The following is a 20,000-nucleotide window of genomic DNA, read 5'->3' on the forward strand; positions in this document are numbered from 1 at the left end:
ATCAATGACAAGAAATTTCAGTTATTCACATTATTTTTTCTCCTCGATAAAAATAATAATTTAACCCATTACTTATATTTCATTACTAAATGTTCAATTTTCAGTAAGTAGATAATAGTCCACCGTGACATATTACACCTGAGGTAGTGGGTCACATTTATTATTCAAATCATCTATTTGATTATATAACAACAATACATTCAAAAAGCCGTTACACAATATTGTATCAAATATAAAACATCTGACATAAAAATGAGTCCTTCAGAGACATTGGGCCTACATAAATGTACAATAGCAATTGCTTGCTACTCTTTGGATAGGGCACTAGTCTATTGCAAAGTACTTTACGCCATATCTCACAGACCCAGCCACCCAATCACTCCTGGGTGGACAGGGTGGTCAGAAAATAAATCCAAAGTTCACCTGACCCCCATCCGAGACAAAAAGTCAGAGGAAATTATTATTATTAAACTTTTACAAGTGGAATTTAACTTTATTCTAAATAAATTGACTTCTATCTTGTCCACTTTCAGCTAAACAAGAGTCTCAGGCAGATCTTCAATATGCAACCAGTTAAAAAAAAAAGATCTGTAAATTTTGGAGGGATAAAAATCTGAATTTCCAGGGGAAAATTTGTGCCAACAAAAAATGTCTGATTTTCAACTATATTTGTGAAATTCATTTCTACATTATGAGGGTCACATCTTGACCAACTGCCCTCTATAATTTTGTTATAGAAAGTCTGAATTGATTGGGGAAAAAAATTAATCCAAACGCGATTAAATTCAGCACTCAGAAATCTGTGCAGCAGCGATTAAGTCCATATAAATGACAGATCCACACAGAGATACAACTTTAACTTCAATATCGCTGTTGATGCTTTTTAGATGGAAACAGTCGGGTCTGCTTGCTGCTATCAGATAAATAATAATGGGAGATATTACAACTATAATGTAGGGGTCCCTATTGCTCAGTTGGAAGAGCACTCGCTTCACACGCAAAGGAACTGAGATATATTCCACTATAATGTAGGGGTCCCTATTGCTCAGTTGGAAGAGCACTCGCTTCACACGCAAAGGAACTGAGATATATTCCACTATAATGTAGGGGTCCCTATTGCTCAGTTGGAAGAGCACTCGCTTCACACGCAAAGGAACTGAGATATATTCCACTATAATGTAGGGGTCCCTATTGCTCAGTTGGAAGAGCACTCGCTTCACACGCAAAGGAACTGAGATATATTCCACTATAATGTAGGGGTCCCTATTGCTCAGTTGGAAGAGCACTCGCTTCACACGCAAAGGAACTGAGATATATTCCACTATAATGTAGGGGTCCCTATTGCTCAGTTGGAAGAGCACTCGCTTCACACGCAAAGGAACTGAGATATATTCCACTATAATGTAGGGGTCCCTATTGCTCAGTTGGAAGAGCACTCGCTTCACACGCAAAGGAACTGAGATATATTCCACTATAATGTAGGGGTCCCTATTGCTCAGTTGGAAGAGCACTCGCTTCACACGCAAAGGAACTGAGATATATTCCACTATAATGTAGGGGTCCCTATTGCTCAGTTGGAAGAGCACTCGCTTCACACGCAAAGGAACTGAGATATATTCCACTATAATGTAGGGGTCCCTATTGCTCAGTTGGAAGAGCACTCGCTTCACACGCAAAGGAACTGAGATATATTCCACTATAATGTAGGGGTCCCTATTGCTCAGTTGGAAGAGCACTCGCTTCACACGCAAAGGAACTGAGATATATTCCACTATAATGTAGGGGTCCCTATTGCTCAGTTGGAAGAGCACTCGCTTCACACGCAAAGGAACTGAGATATATTCCACTATAATGTAGGGGTCCCTATTGCTCAGTTGGAAGAGCACTCGCTTCACACGCAAAGGAACTGAGATATATTCCACTATAATGTAGGGGTCCCTATTGCTCAGTTGGAAGAGCACTCGCTTCACACGCAAAGGAACTGAGATATATTCCACTATAATGTAGGGGTCCCTATTGCTCAGTTGGAAGAGCACTCGCTTCACACGCAAAGGAACTGAGATATATTCCACTATAATGTAGGGGTCCCTATTGCTCAGTTGGAAGAGCACTCGCTTCACACGCAAAGGAGCTGAGATATATTCCACTATAATGTAGGGGTCCCTATTGCTCAGTTGGAAGAGCACTCGCTTCACACGCAAAGGAACTGAGATATATTCCACTATAATGTAGGGGTCCCTATTGCTCAGTTGGAAGAGCACTCGCTTCACACGCAAAGGAACTGAGATATATTCCACTATAATGTAGGGTCCCTATTGCTCAGTTGGAAGAGCACTCGCTTCACACGCAAAGGAACTGAGATATATTCCACTATAATGTAGGGGTCCCTATTGCTCAGTTGGAAGAGCACTCGCTTCACACGCAAAGGAACTGAGATATATTCCACTATAATGTAGGGGTCCCTATTGCTCAGTTGGAAGAGCACTCGCTTCACACGCAAAGGAACTGAGATATATTCCACTATAATGTAGGGGTCCCTATTGCTCAGTTGGAAGAGCACTCGCTTCACACGCAAAGGAACTGAGATATATTCCACTATAATGTAGGGGTCCCTATTGCTCAGTTGGAAGAGCACTCGCTTCACACGCAAAGGAACTGAGATATATTCCACTATAATGTAGGGGTCCCTATTGCTCAGTTGGAAGAGCACTCGCTTCACACGCAAAGGAACTGAGATATATTCCACTATAATGTAGGGGTCCCTATTGCTCAGTTGGAAGAGCACTCGCTTCACACGCAAAGGAACTGAGATATATTCCACTATAATGTAGGGGTCCCTATTGCTCAGTTGGAAGAGCACTCGCTTCACACGCAAAGGAACTGAGATATATTCCACTATAATGTAGGGGTCCCTATTGCTCAGTTGGAAGAGCACTCGCTTCACACGCAAAGGAACTGAGATATATTCCACTATAATGTAGGGGTCCCTATTGCTCAGTTGGAAGAGCACTCGCTTCACACGCAAAGGAACTGAGATATATTCCACTATAATGTAGGGGTCCCTATTGCTCAGTTGGAAGAGCACTCGCTTCACACGCAAAGGAGCTGAGATATATTCCACTATAATGTAGGGGTCCCTATTGCTCAGTTGGAAGAGCACTCGCTTCACACGCAAAGGAACTGAGATATATTCCACTATAATGTAGGGGTCCCTATTGCTCAGTTGGAAGAGCACTCGCTTCACACGCAAAGGAACTGAGATATATTCCACTATAATGTAGGGGTCCCTATTGCTCAGTTGGAAGAGCACTCGCTTCACACGCAAAGGAACTGAGATATATTCCACTATAATGTAGGGGTCCCTATTGCTCAGTTGGAAGAGCACTCGCTTCACACGCAAAGGAACTGAGATATATTCCACTATAATGTAGGGGTCCCTATTGCTCAGTTGGAAGAGCACTCGCTTCACACGCAAAGGAACTGAGATATATTCCACTATAATGTAGGGGTCCCTATTGCTCAGTTGGAAGAGCACTCGCTTCACACGCAAAGGAACTGAGATATATTCCACTATAATGTAGGGGTCCCTATTGCTCAGTTGGAAGAGCACTCGCTTCACACGCAAAGGAACTGAGATATATTCCACTATAATGTAGGGGTCCCTATTGCTCAGTTGGAAGAGCACTCGCTTCACACGCAAAGGAACTGAGATATATTCCACTATAATGTAGGGGTCCCTATTGCTCAGTTGGAAGAGCACTCGCTTCACACGCAAAGGAACTGAGATATATTCCACTATAATGTAGGGGTCCCTATTGCTCAGTTGGAAGAGCACTCGCTTCACACGCAAAGGAACTGAGATATATTCCACTATAATGTAGGGGTCCCTATTGCTCAGTTGGAAGAGCACTCGCTTCACACGCAAAGGAACTGAGATTATTCCGGGTGCAGTCGAGATTTTGTCTGATTCCTCCGGTCCACTCCGCAGTTAAACCTGGTGGAAAGTACTTTGTAATAGACTAGCATCCTATCCAAAGGATAGAAACCATGGTAAACTCTGGCTCCATAGGCCCAATGGTTCTGAAGAACTACTACAATTATAATGAAATTCTATCTTGACATTAAAACGACCATAGCATCATTCCCAAGATGTCAAATTTATTTTAAACCTGAGAATTCTTTAAGCTCTCGGAATTTAGAATTTTTGGGACAAATTGAGGCTCATTGTTAGTAACCGATACATATAAGTATTAGTTTTCTGCCCAAAAATGTAAAATGGGATTGAAATTAAAATAACATATCACAAATAGACTGAAACAGTGGTGCCTACTGCTTTAAATTAATTTTAACTAAATTTGTATCAGAAAGGAAATTTTACTCAATAATAATATTCTTTCTCATCACATATCTTTTAAAAAAGCAACAACAAAAAAAAGTAAAGGCCTGAGTTCTACAAAAAAAAAAAAAAAAAATTGAAAATCTCATGATGAAAATTACATTAAAGCAAAACAAACAAAAAAATCCCAGAAAATTCTAGTATCAATAATTCGTTCAGCCGCAATTTTCTAACAGAGAAAAAAATAAAGTTAGCATATTTATTTAAATGAATTTTTTCATCAACAAAATTTCTCTATTATAATTTTCCTTTTTTTTCCTAAATCATATATATCCATGTAACACACGTCATCACCAAGTCAAACAAACACACATTTTTATTGCACCAAGAGTCAATAGCTAGCTCAATAATATAAAATAAGAGATAACACATTAATATAAAACAAATGTTTTCCTAAATACTGATACAATGTCATGTATAACCTATCGCATACCATGTCATGTATAACCTATCGCATACCATGTCATGTATAACCTATCGCATACCTTGTCATGTATAACCTATCACATACCTTCCTGCTATTACGACAAATTAATAGAATTATGACATTTTGGCTACAATTTCAGACCTTCAAAAGCCTCTCTACTTCATTAAAACATATTCAAAATGAAAGTTGATGCCACAGAACATATTAAACATTATTTTGAAGTGTTATTTAATCCTTGTGAGGGTAAATTGTAGATTTTTAAAGATAATGATAGCGATACAAATTTTATTCTCCTAAAAATAACAAATTTTACAATTTTCCAGTTGACGGGTCTACCCATGGCATCAGCCAGGCATCGTGAACCTGATCCTTAATGGGGCAGCGTGGCTCAGCAGTACAGTCTTTGCTTTGTACCCAAAAGGTATCAAGTTCGAATACCTGCTGTGCTGTGTGGCCTTGAGTAAGTCACCTCGCCCAAACTCAGTTTCCGGTGCTGCACTGAGGCTGATGCCTGGGTTATTCCAGTCTTCCCTTTGAATAGACCCTAAAGACAAATTTCCCCTATGGGATGAATGAAGGGAATTTTATTTATTTTAATTTAATTTTATTAACATCAAGTTTAGATTTTGATTGAGAAATTTGAGAGATGGCACAATCAGGTTATTGAATCTGCTACCAAAGTAAAATATCTTGGGTGTTTAATTCGACTACAACCAATCAATGTCAGTTCAATTTATTACTGTCAAAATTTGACATCTTTAACAATAATTCATGGAACATATATGAAAAATTCATTTTATAAATACATTTTAATCATGTATTTTTTTTTTTTAATGAGACAAAGTTTGGCGTGACTGCATGCATTACTTTTTGCCAAATGTTGTTTGAAAATAGGAAAAATAAATCCAAGATGGCAACTGTTTATATGCATTTCCATTGCAACCACCCATTCTTTTATTTTTTTATTATCAGTATATGAATTTTAAAAACTGTCCTGTTATATTTATCAATACTATAGAATCCCAATATCACAATAAGAGATTTTTGGTTTCACTGCTGACTATCACCCTAAATGAACAGTAAAACTTGCTACCCTTTGGATGGCATGGTCTAATTGACTTAGCTAGCTTATCATTATTGATTGAATAATTGCACCAATAGAAAAATCCCTGCAATGGGTCATCCAAAAGTGCAAAGAATTTTTTTGTGTGTGCAAAATTCCCATCCCAGGAAAAGAAGAAAAATAAAACAAAACATCAAATTTTAATACACATATTACACTCCAAACAACGATAATAAATTTGTGACCCTCTGCCTCAAAACGGTATTATGTCGGCTTGATTTAGATGCTCAAAATTGAAATTATTGTCACAATATGGGAACTTGCGTTAAATTTTTGTTTTACAGAGGAAAATGAACATTAATTTCATAAGGTAACAGAAACTAGAATGTCAAATTTCTGTTTACTTTAAGTTTACAAAATAATTTTTTTTAGCATCCAGTTCATCCTGATATAAAACCGATTTGAGATGGTGGGTCACATATGACCAGGTTGATGACATCATCTGGCAGTCGTCCCAGTTGTCAATTTCTCAGCGTGGTAGATCCTGGATATCTGTATGAGAAGGGGTCCCGTCTCCGGGTCGTTGAGCCATGCCCCAGCCTTGATGGGATTCTCCAACATCTGGAGGAAGGCTAAAATAAACAGAAAAAAAAATATATAATACTCTTGCAGTTCAATTTTCAAACTTGTTCTCTGCCATACTCCCCTTCGAGAATTACACTGGCTGCCTGTTTGAAAAAGGTCAACTTCAGAGCATGTGTCCTAGTTTATCGTTGTCTGGAAAACACTGACCCTCCCTACCTCACAGAACTCCTAAAGAAATATTCGACAACCCGACCTTTGCATTCCTCCAATGACACCACCCGTTTGGCTACCCCATGCATTCGTACAAAGGCGGGAACAAGGTCCTTTTCTCATTTTGGTCCGTCTGGATGGAACACCATTCATTCCACAGAGCATCCTAGAATCCAAATCATTGCCTGTTTTCAAGAAATCATTGAAAACATTGTTTTTTTGATGTCATGTGATTTAAATATTGTTTTGTATTGATGTAATTTAAAGCGCCAAGAGCCTCATTGTTGAGGATACTGTGCGCCCTATAAGAGTCTTTTATTATTTAATAATATTATTATTATTATTATTATTATTATTATTATTATTATTATTATTATTATTATTATTATTATTATTATTATTATTATTATGATTATTATTATTATTAATATTATTATTATTATAATATGAGATCAGGGAAGGCTGCTGTAGAGAAATAAAGATAAACTTGAGCTGGTACAAAGGAGAGCAGCGAGTTTGGCATTAGGCAATTTCAAAACCACTGACAGCTTGACACGGATGGTTCGAACATTACGGTGGACAACTTTGGAACAATGAAGGAAGCTTGAAGCAATACCAACAAACGAGCAACAATGAGATCAAGAACTAAGGGACACGATCTAAGATTCACAGTGCTACGCTCCCGAATACAAAGCCATGAACAGTCGTTCTTCCCCTCTTCTATACGTTTGTGGTAAATTCAATCACCACAGAACAGTTTAGAGATAGGCTAATTGCAGCTATGTGGTCTAGTGGTATGACACTCGCTTTCGGATCGGAAGGCCCTGGGTTCGAGCCTCGCTCGGCGCATAGTTGAGTCCTTGGAAAAGGCTCTTTACTCACATTCCCTCACCGTACTCAGGTGTAAAATGAGTACCTGGCCGTTAACAGCGTTGTCTTAGTCCGAAAAATTTTAATATCAATTAACAGGCGGCATGTTAAATGTTGCTGTTGACCAAGGACCCCTTGTAAAGCGCTTTGAGCACATTAAGTGGATATTGCGCTTTATAAAAGCTCATTTTTTAATTAATTACTATAGCACACAAATACACCCTGAAATGTAGAACATTGAGACACCTACATTTGCAATAATACACCAGAGGTGGTTTGCAAATTAAGAGAAGAAAGAGAGAAAGAGAGGAGAGCTTTTGTGCAGCTATGTGATCTTGTGGTATAACACTCGCTTTCGGATCAGAAGGTCCTGGGTTCGAGTCTCACTCAAAGCATAGTTGAGTCCTTGGAAAAGGTTCTTTACTCGCATTCTCTCACCGTACTCAGGTGTAAAATGAGTACCTGGCCGTTAACAGTGTTGTCTCTGTCCGAAAAAAATTGTAATATCGCCTAACAGGTGTCATGTCTTGTTATACTTGTTACGTAATGCTGTTGGCCAGGGACCCTTTGCAAAGCACTTTGAGCATGATTAGTGGATATTGTGCTATAAAAAAGCTCCACTTTTTTTTTCTTTTTAATAGTTTTAAATAGTGTTCCACACACCAAGCAGCTCACTCATGTCTTTTAACCCATTATCCTTTGAAAGTCTCCCTATCACTGCATCCAACACTCCCAAGATGTCAGTATAAATTGCCCATATAGGTGCATGCTTTCAAACACATATCTACTGTCACTACAATTTTCACACGGAATATATTAATATGAACATTTATAGATTTACCATCATGTTTAATGTGCTTTACTTGAGCAATTTTATTGCGTAATATCCACTAAATGTGCTCAAAGCTTCCCTTGCTAACAGTAAAACTTAACATGTAGGACGTGACATGGCGCCTGTTATGCAATATTACAAGTTGCATTTTTTCTGACAAAGACAACACTCTGTTCACGACTAAGTACTCATTATACACCTGAGTACGGTGAGAGAATGTGAGTAAAGACCCTTTTCCAAGGACTCAACTATGCGCTGCTCAGAGCGGGATTCAAACCCCAGAGCTTCCGTTCTGAAGGCAAGTGTCAAATCACTAGACCTCATAGCCGTACAATACAATGCTTTATAAGAAGGGAATATGGAATCAAATTTCCACGTTGAATACTAATAATTGGCCGTCAGGCACTCTTACAATATTTATCACTATTTATAGCTATGCCGTGTGGCTCAGCAGTACGGTCTTTGCTTCGTACTTGAAAGGTACAACGTTCAATAATCTGCCGCTGCACTGTGTGGCCTTGAGCAAGTCACCTCGCCCTAGCTCAATTTGCGGCGCTGCACTGTGGCTGACGCTTGGGTTATTCCAGTTTTCCCTTGGAATAGACCCTAGAGACAAATTTCCCTTATGGGATGAATAAAGGGAATTCTATTCTATTCATTCACACCTAAGGTGGAGTGACATGTGCAAGGAGCCTTACCCAAGGGGGGAGGGGAGAGTACCCTGATCACTATCATCAATCCATCACTGACTATGATTAACATTGCTTGATTTTGTTCCAGTGCGGCTATGTGGTCTTGTGGGATGACACTTGCTTTCAGTTCCAAAGGTCCTGTGTTCAAGCCTCGCTCGGCGCAAAGTTGAGTCCTTGGAAAAGGCTATTTACTCACATTCTCTCACCGTACTCATGTGTAAAATGAGTACCTGGCTGTTAAAAGCGCTGTCTCTATTGTTAAAAATTGTAATATCACCTCCTAACAGACATCATGTCTCGTTCTCCTTATCATAAATTGCTTTTGGTCAGGGACTCTTTCTAAGGCGCTTTGAGCAAATTTAATGGATTTTCCACAAAATAAAAGCTTCATGTTTTTTGGGGGTTTTTTGTTTTTTATTTTGAGAAAATGGAAAAAATATATTCTTACCAAGCAGACATTTGGGGCTATTGAGACCCAGCTGGACAGCAGGGTGTGACATGATGGCTTTGTAGACTGGACTGTTGACGTCCAGACCTTCATCGGACTCCTGGGGTTTCTCCTGGCGGTCACTCAATAACCACTCACACTAAGGGAAGGAAAAATATTGGTAGACCTTTCAGAGACATATAGCATGAAATAAACTTTAAAAATTGTGTGGTAAGAGGTAAAACAAAAATAAAAAATAAACACATCACTAGTTTTCTTGTCTCAAAGATTTGTCTATATGAATAAGAATAAAAACATATTTTTACATGAAACATTAATTTATATCTATATTAGCTTTGAATTTTAAATTCATTTATGTTCAACAATGCATAAAAAATGCAGACCAATACAAAAATTTTCATTAAATAATTGTTGTCCTAAACAAGGTTTTCCAAATCTCCCTGACTTTAGAAGCAATTTCTAAAAAATCATCCTACGTCTGAAGTTTTCAATAAAAAGTAAAATTTTCAGAAGGAATTGTAAAATAATAAACAACAATAATCTCCAATTATAAACTTATGACTCTGTGCATAAAACCTTCTTCTTTTGAACTCACAACACAGATGAATAGGACACTGAGTGGACAGAGAATTTGAAAAATATTTGAAAGCTTCACAGCACTGGAATCGAATAAGTGTCCATTTAATGATGAATTAATTTGAGTCACTAGGCCCTCATTGAACACAAAGAGGAGAGGAGTCCATTAAAATGTCAGATAGATAGTCTTGCTGACTTAATAGCAGTTTGAAAAGATGGGTAGCACAAATATTAATTTATTTGTTACAAGTGTCAACAATCATTATACAACGCAACACACATTCATCGAACAACACGGGCCAGCCGGAAAAGTTAGTTGAATCAGTGTTTCGACGAATATGTGAACACAGCTGTAAGACAAGGGGCACAAACTGTGATAAAGCCTCCTGATCTCAATGTTTGGCTGATGAAGTTATCCATGCCTTTTTGTCGGCAAAATTGTGAAAACTCTGGGCGTATTTTCAATACATAGGATGAGACGTGCTCAGGCAGCATGGCTCAGCGCTACAGTCTGTGCTTTGAACCCTAGTCAAGTCACCTCGCTCTAGCTCAATTTGTGGCGCTGCACTGCGACTGACGTCTGGGTTATTCCAGTCTGCCCTTGGAATAGACCCTTGAGACAAATTTCCCCCATGAAATGAATAAAGGGAATTTTATTTTATATTTTCATTTTTTACCTGTGTATGAAATAGTGCCAGACAAAGAAGAAAGAAAAATATGAGAAAAAAAACTCTTGAGAGGAAGTGGGGAGGGGGGGGAGGGCAGGAATGACTTACTTGTATTTTCAATCTGCTTTGTCTTTCCATACACATCTTTTCCGATTTTTACCTTACACCAGTGCTTTTTCTAGGAGCATATTGTCCAGTAAACCATCAGATTCACCTTGGGTTGTGTTGTGAGTAGAACTACATACTTCTACACCACAGGGACATATAACTAACACCATGGACAAAGATACCACCGAGATTTTTAAAATGTAAGATAAAGAAGGTTTTGAAAAGAAGGAATGTTTGAATAAAGATGCGAAAAAACTGTGTGCAGGCAGAGACTGAGACTGATGAAAGAAAGACAAGCCATTGCATCCTGACTTCAAAGGTATAAAAATGTAAATTGATATCCAGTCAACAACGAAAGGCAAAAGCAAACTCACAGCATGATTTTCTTTATTGCATGTATTCCTCAATGCTGTGATGGCATCTTTCTCAGAGAAACCCATATCTATCAAATTCTGTAATGCCTGTGAAGAATACATCAAATAGATTGTTACTGATATTATCAACAAATGTTGTCCTTAAACAGTCAAACTGTTTCCTTTATCTACCCGCTCAAAATAGATAAATAATTAGAAAATAATAATAATCTGGACAAATGGTTTACACGTATAATTAATTTAGTTAAATGACGATCATGATCTGATATAAAAACAAAAACATAAGAAACTTGAGCTTTTATAAAGCGAAATATCCACTAAACATGCTCAAAGCACTCTACAAAGGGTCCCCGGCCAACAGGAACATGTAACATAAAGAACGAGACATGATACCTGTTATGCGATTATGCAATTTTTTTTTTTCGACAAAGACAATGCTGTTAACGGTCAGGTACTCATTTTACACCTGAGTACCGTGAGAGAATGTGAGTAAAGAGCCTTTTCCAAGGACTCAACTATGCGCCGAGCGAAGCTCGAACCCATGACCTTCCGATCCAAAAGCGAGTGTCATACCACAAGACCACATAGTCGCACATATACACAACCTTGATGACAAACCTGGTTTTGACAAAGACTCTAATTTTTTATAAAATGAGAAGAACAAGGTGGAATCAGTAGATTGGCAAAATTGGCAACGTAGAGGTCAGGTAGAAACTCTAGTCACTGCTACTCTGACAATCTTTCATCAATAACCCCAGCTTACCCTGGGATCTGGACGGAACTCTCTCCTTTGAAAAGCTCGAATGATGTCCAGAATGTTCTTAAAGCATGGAGTTTCTGCTGCAGCTTCAGCAGATCCACCCACAGCACCTTCCTCCTGGTGTCTTTGACCGACAGTTGCACCAGCCGTGTCCCCTTTCAATTTGACTGCACTTATATCATCATCATCATTTTCTTTCTCATCATCATCATCACCATTCTCCTCCTCCTCATCATCATCATCGTCATTCTCCATCCCAGGAAGAGGTTTGTCGATGTCTGGGTCTGCCTCATTAGCTAATAACCATGTAATGGCCGACTGGACTGACTGTCTGTGGAGACCAAAATAATGAAAAGTAACACTATAGCACAAGATGTATTTTCTAAATGAAAGGGATTGCATTTCATAAAAAATTTGGAGTTATGCTAACTACTACTACTGCTGCTACTACTACTACTACTACACGACACGACTGACACGACGACGACTGACGACGACGACGACGACGACGGCGACGACACGACGACGACGAGCGACGACTATCTACTACATAACTACTACTACTACTATTACTATTACTACTACTACTACTATTACTACTACTACTACTACTACTACCACTACCAGGGATACCCTTTGTTAAATTGTTTTTAATGCCTGAAATTTTTTCTCATAAAGAGCCTGTATGAAAATATTTCGTAGAAAATAAATAAATAAAATAAAATAAAATTCCCTTTATTCATCCCCAAGGGGAAATTTGTCTTTAGGGTCGATTCCAAGGGAAGACTGGAATAACCCAGGCGTCAGCCACAGAGCAGCGCCGCAAAGTGAGCTAGGGCGGGGTGACTTGTTCAAGGCCACACAATGCGGTGGTGGGTGATTGAACTCGGTACCTTTCGGGTAGGAAGCAAAGACCGTACCACTGAGCCACGCTGCCCCCTGCTTCTTTTCATCTAATAACATCACCCTTAAATCATAGAAAATGATACATATATCCATCTAGCTTCCCCTTAACTGTTGCCTTTAAACAACCAATAGTCAATAGTTTTATCTTTTTTTAAAAATCAACTCACCAATACTAAACAAGGCATTACTACTACTACTACTACTACTACTACTACTACTACTACTACTACTACTACTACTTGCTCTTTCAAGTATCAATACTCATAAGCTCAAGTAAAATATTTTTATCCCATTCCCCCCCCCCCCCCCCCCCCCCCCCCCGCTCACTGATTCAAGAGCAGAGCCTTCCTGGCTCTTGTCTCAGGGAATCCCATATCAGTCAACTGCTTGACAGACGATTCCTCCACTCGAGTTCTTCGGGCTGGGGCCTCATTCAAAATGTCTGGATGGAGAAATTAAAAATGAGAACATATGAAAAAATATTGCAAGACAGGAGCAATTCATGTCAATGCCCCTAGTATTCCGCAATTTTCATTTTTAATGGTAAACAATGAGCAATTGTTTTTTATTTCAAAGAAAATTAGAGCTTTTTTACAGTGCAATATGCTCAAAGCGCTTTACAGTATGTCCCAAATCTAGAAACATGTAGGACAAGACATGACGAATGGGGCACTATAATAACAATTTTTCTTTTAACAGAGACAATGTTGTTTTCAACCAGGTACTCATTTTACACCAGAGTGTGGTGAGAGAATTGGGGTAAAGATTCTGTTCCAAGGAATCAGCTTTGCGCTGCACACAGCACTACTCAAACCAGGGACCTACAGGTCTTAGCGTAAGTATAATACCACATGACCACAAAGCTGAACGAATAACATACGAGATGAAACGTGCAGCCTTTTAGGAGCTCGGAAATTATTTTTAGACAAAGACAAGGATAGGGGGTTCCCATAAATAAATTGCTGGAAAACCTTCAAGTAGACTGACTGGTTTTGATTCTTGACATTGGGTTGCTGAGACTTTTCGATCTGGCAGATAATTTTTTTCAATAGACATGTACCTTAACCAAATGGTAGGAAGCAACTGCTTATGTCTGTATAACTATAGACATCAAAGGATTATTTTCTTTTCTGGTAGCATGGGTAGAATATGTGTAAAATATTTGTGATAGGATAATGGACTTCACGCCAAATTTGTTCATTAAGAATGTATTAAAATCTTACCAAGTTAATCCTTACGGTCACAATCACTTTGACATTATCTTATCTTATTTAATTATTCATTCAGATTTAATTTATATCTTTATTTGCTTATTCATACATGTAGTGTTATTTTAAAATGCTCTCAATGTAAATGATATTGGTGAAAGACTATAAATAAACTTTAACACGAACTTGTAAATCAGTTGCTTTATTGAAACTAGGAAAACAAATAATAATAATAATAATAATAATAATAATAATGCTGAAAACTTATATAGCGCTATAACTCCGAGACACCAATAATATATAAATATAATAATATAATAATAATAATTATAATAATATAATAATAATAATAATATAATAATATGCTGAAAACTTATATAGCGCTATAACTCAGAGACACCGAGATACCAGACTCTAAGCGCGTAAATTACAAATTACTTTGGCTGAAACATACTCATTCACACAAACAAGCACACACACACACACACACACACACACACACACAACACACAACACAAACCAGACCTATCTTGCTTCTCATATCATCTACTAAAATCGAAACAGATTTGTTTTAAGCAAAAGTTTAAAAATAGACAAAGATTCTTTTTCACGAATGCTCTGACATGATGTCCATTATATCTAACAGCTTTTTCCTTAAAATTGCTATTTTTCACAGAATATGAAATTCTCCTATTCTGAGTATAGAAATATGAAAAGTCAACCAATTTAAACAAATTTTATAAGAATATCAAGATTCCATTCTTACCTTCAGCCTGTTTAAATATTTTAGCAGCTTCTGGGTTGAGAAATAAAATTCTTTGTGATGCTTCAATCAGGGAAATGAGAATTCTTCGAAGCTCACTTTGAAACTGATAAGGAAAAATAAAGCATAGCAATATCTCAAAATCTAAAAGTGATTGCACTAGTTGCTTTTTTTCTATGTTTGTAGCATTATTGTACATCAATTGTTTAATAATGGTTGTTGCTTTAACCCTCTCCTTACCACCTACAGCAAAATCGTCACATTTGTTACGACACAATATACATTTTTTTCTTATTCTGATTTCTTTTGTACATCACAATGATCTTTGTTTAATTAGTAAGAACATAAAATTGTCTTGTAGAGAGATTGTTTGAGTTTAAAAAAGCAATTTTTCTGCTGGGTAAGCCTGCCATTTTTGGGAAAATACTGAAAAGGATCGGTAAGGAGAGAGTTAATTCCCAATTAGTGAATGTGCTGTCTAATTCATTCCCTTGATTGGTGATCCAATAATCATTATAAGGACGGAAATATAAAGGACTATCATATAAGCCCTGTGGCTTGTGCACATGAATTGGTGTGATTTGTGGTTTTCATTCAATCGTAGAGAAATTTTGTGTACGTCTAAGTTGTCCTTATAATAGTATGCACTGTTTTGGACATAACTAAAGGATAGAATTGGAGACAAACGCATTCCTCTCATAAAACATAACCATACTGGTTGTGCTATACTTCTGCCCTGCCTTGATATAGGGTTAGAAAAGAAAATACAAATAAAATTCAAAATACTGTAAAAGCAACAGCTGTAATTTCACATCTATTTTTAGCTCCAACTCAATCTTGAATTCAGATACTGTAATGGTTCAGAAATAAATGTTGCTAAAATGGCTCATATACATTATTTTAAAAAAAACATAATATTGACTGTGATATATAACACATACATCTAAATTAGACGATGCCTCTTCCTGTGGACAGTCATGGTTCTTTTTGGGTAGATTTTCAGTAGCTTTTCTGATGGATGCAGCATCTGGGACTTTTCGATCTTCTCTCTGTGGAAGGGATATCAACACAGAATTGTTTTTAATTAGAAACTAGAGGTGCCTAAATGAGTCAATAAAATGGACAGAATGATAAAGGGAGTAAATGTGACTAATTTCCTTGATTTGAGAAATATGAAAGTAATTGGAAGTATTAGAATTCCAGCATTGAAAATAAGAATCAAGATATTTCGAGATTTGTAATGAAAGTGTGATGAGATACCACAAGTCTCTTATTTCGTCGGGCTAATGAAAATGTGATGAAAGATAAAGATAATATTTTTATTGTGCTGAGGAAGTATAAATATTTCTGATATTTAAGATCAGTAAAGTAAAAAATCTATTTAAAACTTAAATGAGCAGATAAACAAAACATTTAAAAATCGATAAACTGAAAACGATTCTGACAGTTTCCATTGTTGTATTTGTTGACAACTTCTCATAAGTTTTGAAGCATTGAAATAATTAAAAATTATTTTGAAAATTATTTTTAGTTACTCATTATACAATTATACCGATAAAGTTGAAAGAAGAAAAAATAAATCCTCTTTGAAGTGATTCTTTGACATAAACTGCTCATTTCAAGGCCTTGTGACACAATACTAGTGTGTAATAGTATGACATAAGGGAGGCAATTTGGTCATATTACATAACACAGGTTGGAAAAACATGATTCACTTCAAATATTTATATACAGTCGACATATGTAAACAAATTCCTTTAAAAACAATTATTAAGGGCTTCTGTCTGACACTAGCTGTGAAAGTGCCATGTGTAGAAAAATTATTTTTCTTAAACTTTAAGCTTATATTAAAGCCCAACCCGTCCCCTACCCTTGTGACCAACAGAGACTAACAACAATCCTGTAATTTGGCGGGAATAGTTATGAGCTCTGATTACACATGACAAGTGTTACTTAAGAAGCTGCACTTTTTTTTCTTCTTTTTTTTTTTTTTCAGCTTTCTCAAAATCACCTTTCCCAGACTGACACAGTTTGAGTTGGATACCTTTGAAATAGAAAAATAAAATAGAATAAATTTCCCTTTTAATGCGTTTGTTAGCTTACGACCCACAATGCTGGTGGTGGCTAACAGAAAGAACAATGACAGCTTGATTACAGTGTTCACAGTGATAAGTGATGCAAGATGATTAAGTTTATACTATGCCGCAATGTGGTTTTCTGGTATGACACTCGCTTTTGGATTAGAAGGTCCTGAGTTCGAGCCTCGCTTGGCGCATAGTTGAGTCCTTGGAAAAGGCTCTTTAATCATATTCTCTCACTATACTCAGGTGTAAAATGAGCACCAGGCCATTAAAATGTAATATTGCCTAACAGGCGTCATGCCTCATTCTATATGTTGCATGTTACTGTTGGTCAGGGACCCCTTGAAATGTGCTTTGGGCATGTTTAGTGGATATTGCGCTAAATAAAAGCACTAGTTTATTTTTGTTCTTTGTTTTTTTTATATCTCAAGGTTAATGAGAATGGACTTACTTGTCTGTCAGTCTCCATGACGGGAGTGATGAGTCTTCGCTTCAATAAAAGTAATTCATCTGAAATGAATAGAAACATAATACCATCAGAAAAAAAAGCTTTTACATTATACTAACAAATGATTACCTTGTCAGAAACACATTCAAATTGACAAATCGTAAATCCGCCTCACTAAATTCGGTGTTGTGTCAGGATGAAAAAAGACAGTGGAAAAAAAAAATTCATGGTAAAAATGATAAAAATTATTGAATCATGGGGGGTTGTTTGCAATTTTAAAAACTAAATTAATTTTCCTCTACAAAAGCATATTGGAGTATTCAAAATCTAATAAATTATACTTAAAATCATCCTGTCAGGGTTTGATCAGTCTGATAGAACACTCATTTGAGGTGGTGTCTCACAATTTGGTACACATTACAATTTGATGATTGACTGACTTTTAAAACAAATGGGTAATATGTCAGAGATACAATTTATCATCATCATCATCATCTCTCACCCCATGTCAGAGATACAGGCCCTAATATGGAATCTTGTTAGAAATATTGTCAGACAAGCTTTTCTAGCATGCAGTGTTTCTTGACATCAGGTAGCTGATTCCCCAGATTCTGACCCAATATCATTAAATAGCATAACAAATTCCATGGCATTGTGAAAGAAAAAAGCAAGGCATGTAGTCTGCGAGGTTCTCGTAAAATTTTCAAACCACAACAACTTGCTGTACCTCAGAATGTGGTGCCCATCTCTGATAGGATAAAGATAATGTATGCAAAATGCCTTTCCTAAGAGAGGGCATACCATAAAAGAGTCTCAGCATGATCATTCAGACCCTAGTTAGGTCGTGTTGTGGGTTAAAGGTCAAACCAGGACATTACAGTGAAAAACTATCCTCATCAATGTAAACATCACTCACCATTATTTTTCAGCCCATATTCTTGAAGTGTATCGTACTCACTCAACGTTACTCCAGTACGTAGTAAAAGCAGTTTAAACTGAACCGAGTTCTTGGCCATATCAATGGCAGCCGCTGCATCACCACTGCCATTGGACATGTCAAGTAAAGGCTCTAAGCACAGCTTTAGCTGGAAATAAACCAAAAAACAAAAAACAAAACAAGATATGATGTAAACATGAAAACAAACTTTGCCATTTTATTGCATCACTCACTTGCCTTTCTGAGGTATGATAAAGATTTTGTTTAAAAGACTGTAAGTAAAAGTTATACATAAGTGACCTGCACCTTAGTAATAAAATATCATTAATATTTTGTGTAATGTTTAAGACTAACAACCAGTAACACAACTTAATTCATACAATAAGGCACACCTCAAATTCAACTAGGCAACAAAATTGCCAGTTTTTATTTTTCTATTCACTACTTATTAGATTTAATAATAGCACTCAGAATCCAAAAATCTGTGGTTACCCTCACACCTGCAGACCTTTATATATCCAATCCACTGTTCACACAAGCGCATCACATATGGAGACAGTGACAAAGGGAGACAAGCCACTGATGGTGATGTAAAAATTCACAATGGAAATTTTGTCAATGACCGGATAAAATTGAGCTTGGTCACTGACTGGATGGTGGATTATAAATGCAAAACTCTGACCCTGACATTGTGTCCTTTAGAAAGGCATTTTATAAATGTTAACCATTTTGACTCTGATGTTATGAGTAATGAAAAGTTGGAAAAGAGCTTGTTAAAAAATGAAAGAATAATAGTCGACTTGGAATGACAGTACGGTGGCTGATTTGTGTGCTGTCTTGCAACAAGGTCAAGACATAATATTAGTAACTAAATAGATGACAATGATAGCTTTGATCATGATGTAGTTTCTGGGAAAGGCACTCTACACACAAAACCCCACTTGACTTTCATACCTGGTAATCAACTTTGAGGGAGGCAAAATAAAAAACAATAAATAAACACCCAGTTGTTGGAGGCTATGGAGTGTAGAACTAAACCCAAAAATATAATTTTTTTTAAAATAACTTAACAAACAGCTTCAAAAAGAGATGAAATTATAACACAGAACAGTTTGGACTCAATACCCTTAATCCTCAAACAACAAGAACTGTAATATTTCACATAAAATTCTGATAGACAGGAGAAAAGTTCTCGGCCCTACCTAGCAAAAGGCAAACAAACAATCCGTTATTTTATTTGGCTTCCATTTCAGTCTCACCTTGAGGCATTTCCAAGCCAAGTTCACCTCAACAATCATCTCAGCACCAGTCATGTTCGTCACTCTGACCTTGATCATGGTGGGAGGGGGGAAAAGGAAGGAGTCAGTCACAACCATAGGGACAGATGACGCTGCAGACTGACGAGGAAGGGTGGGGGACTCACAGCTGTGAGTGACAGCTATCTCATGGACCTCTCCCGCTTGTTATGATTCCTGTACAATTGACATAGTATTGTTTTTATTTAATTTTAATATCATATCACAACAGGAGATTATTTAATTAAAATCACACAAATAAAAATGTCATTCATTATTATTATCATCAAAGTTAAGTTGCAATCTGCTTGAATAAAAGTATCTCATGGAGAAAAAAAATTGAAAGTTTCTAG

At 37.1% G+C, this 20,000-nt stretch overlaps 1 protein-coding gene across 2 annotated transcripts in view; it reads right to left on the reverse strand.

The window, feature by feature from the left end:
* Window positions 1-20,000, reverse strand: part of LOC144979590 (ubiquitin-associated domain-containing protein 1-like) — a 28,828-nt gene that overhangs the window by 156 nt on the left and 8,672 nt on the right. For both annotated transcript variants that reach the window (XM_078926350.1, XM_078926349.1), the window contains exons 2-12: window positions 19,612-19,824; window positions 18,332-18,500; window positions 17,419-17,477; window positions 15,828-15,935; window positions 14,890-14,992; window positions 13,243-13,357; window positions 12,013-12,340; window positions 11,250-11,336; window positions 9,524-9,662; window positions 1,323-6,518; window positions 1-946 (exon numbers count right to left, since the gene is read on the reverse strand). The exon at window positions 1-946 is cut by the window's left edge and continues 156 nt beyond it. In XM_078926350.1, coding sequence (XP_078782476.1) covers window positions 6,385-6,518; window positions 9,524-9,662; window positions 11,250-11,336; window positions 12,013-12,340; window positions 13,243-13,357; window positions 14,890-14,992; window positions 15,828-15,935; window positions 17,419-17,477; window positions 18,332-18,500; window positions 19,612-19,728 — 1,359 coding nt within the window. In that variant the 5' untranslated portion in view covers window positions 19,729-19,824 and the 3' untranslated portion in view covers window positions 1-946; window positions 1,323-6,384. The remainder of the gene's footprint in view (window positions 947-1,322; window positions 6,519-9,523; window positions 9,663-11,249; window positions 11,337-12,012; window positions 12,341-13,242; window positions 13,358-14,889; window positions 14,993-15,827; window positions 15,936-17,418; window positions 17,478-18,331; window positions 18,501-19,611; window positions 19,825-20,000) is intronic.

The sequence above is a fragment of the Berghia stephanieae genome, chromosome 9 (genome assembly GCF_034508935.2).
Source record: "Berghia stephanieae isolate SIO BIC M18660-M18661 chromosome 9, UCSD_Bste_1.3, whole genome shotgun sequence".
NCBI classification, from domain to species: Eukaryota; Metazoa; Mollusca; class Gastropoda; order Nudibranchia; family Aeolidiidae; genus Berghia; species Berghia stephanieae.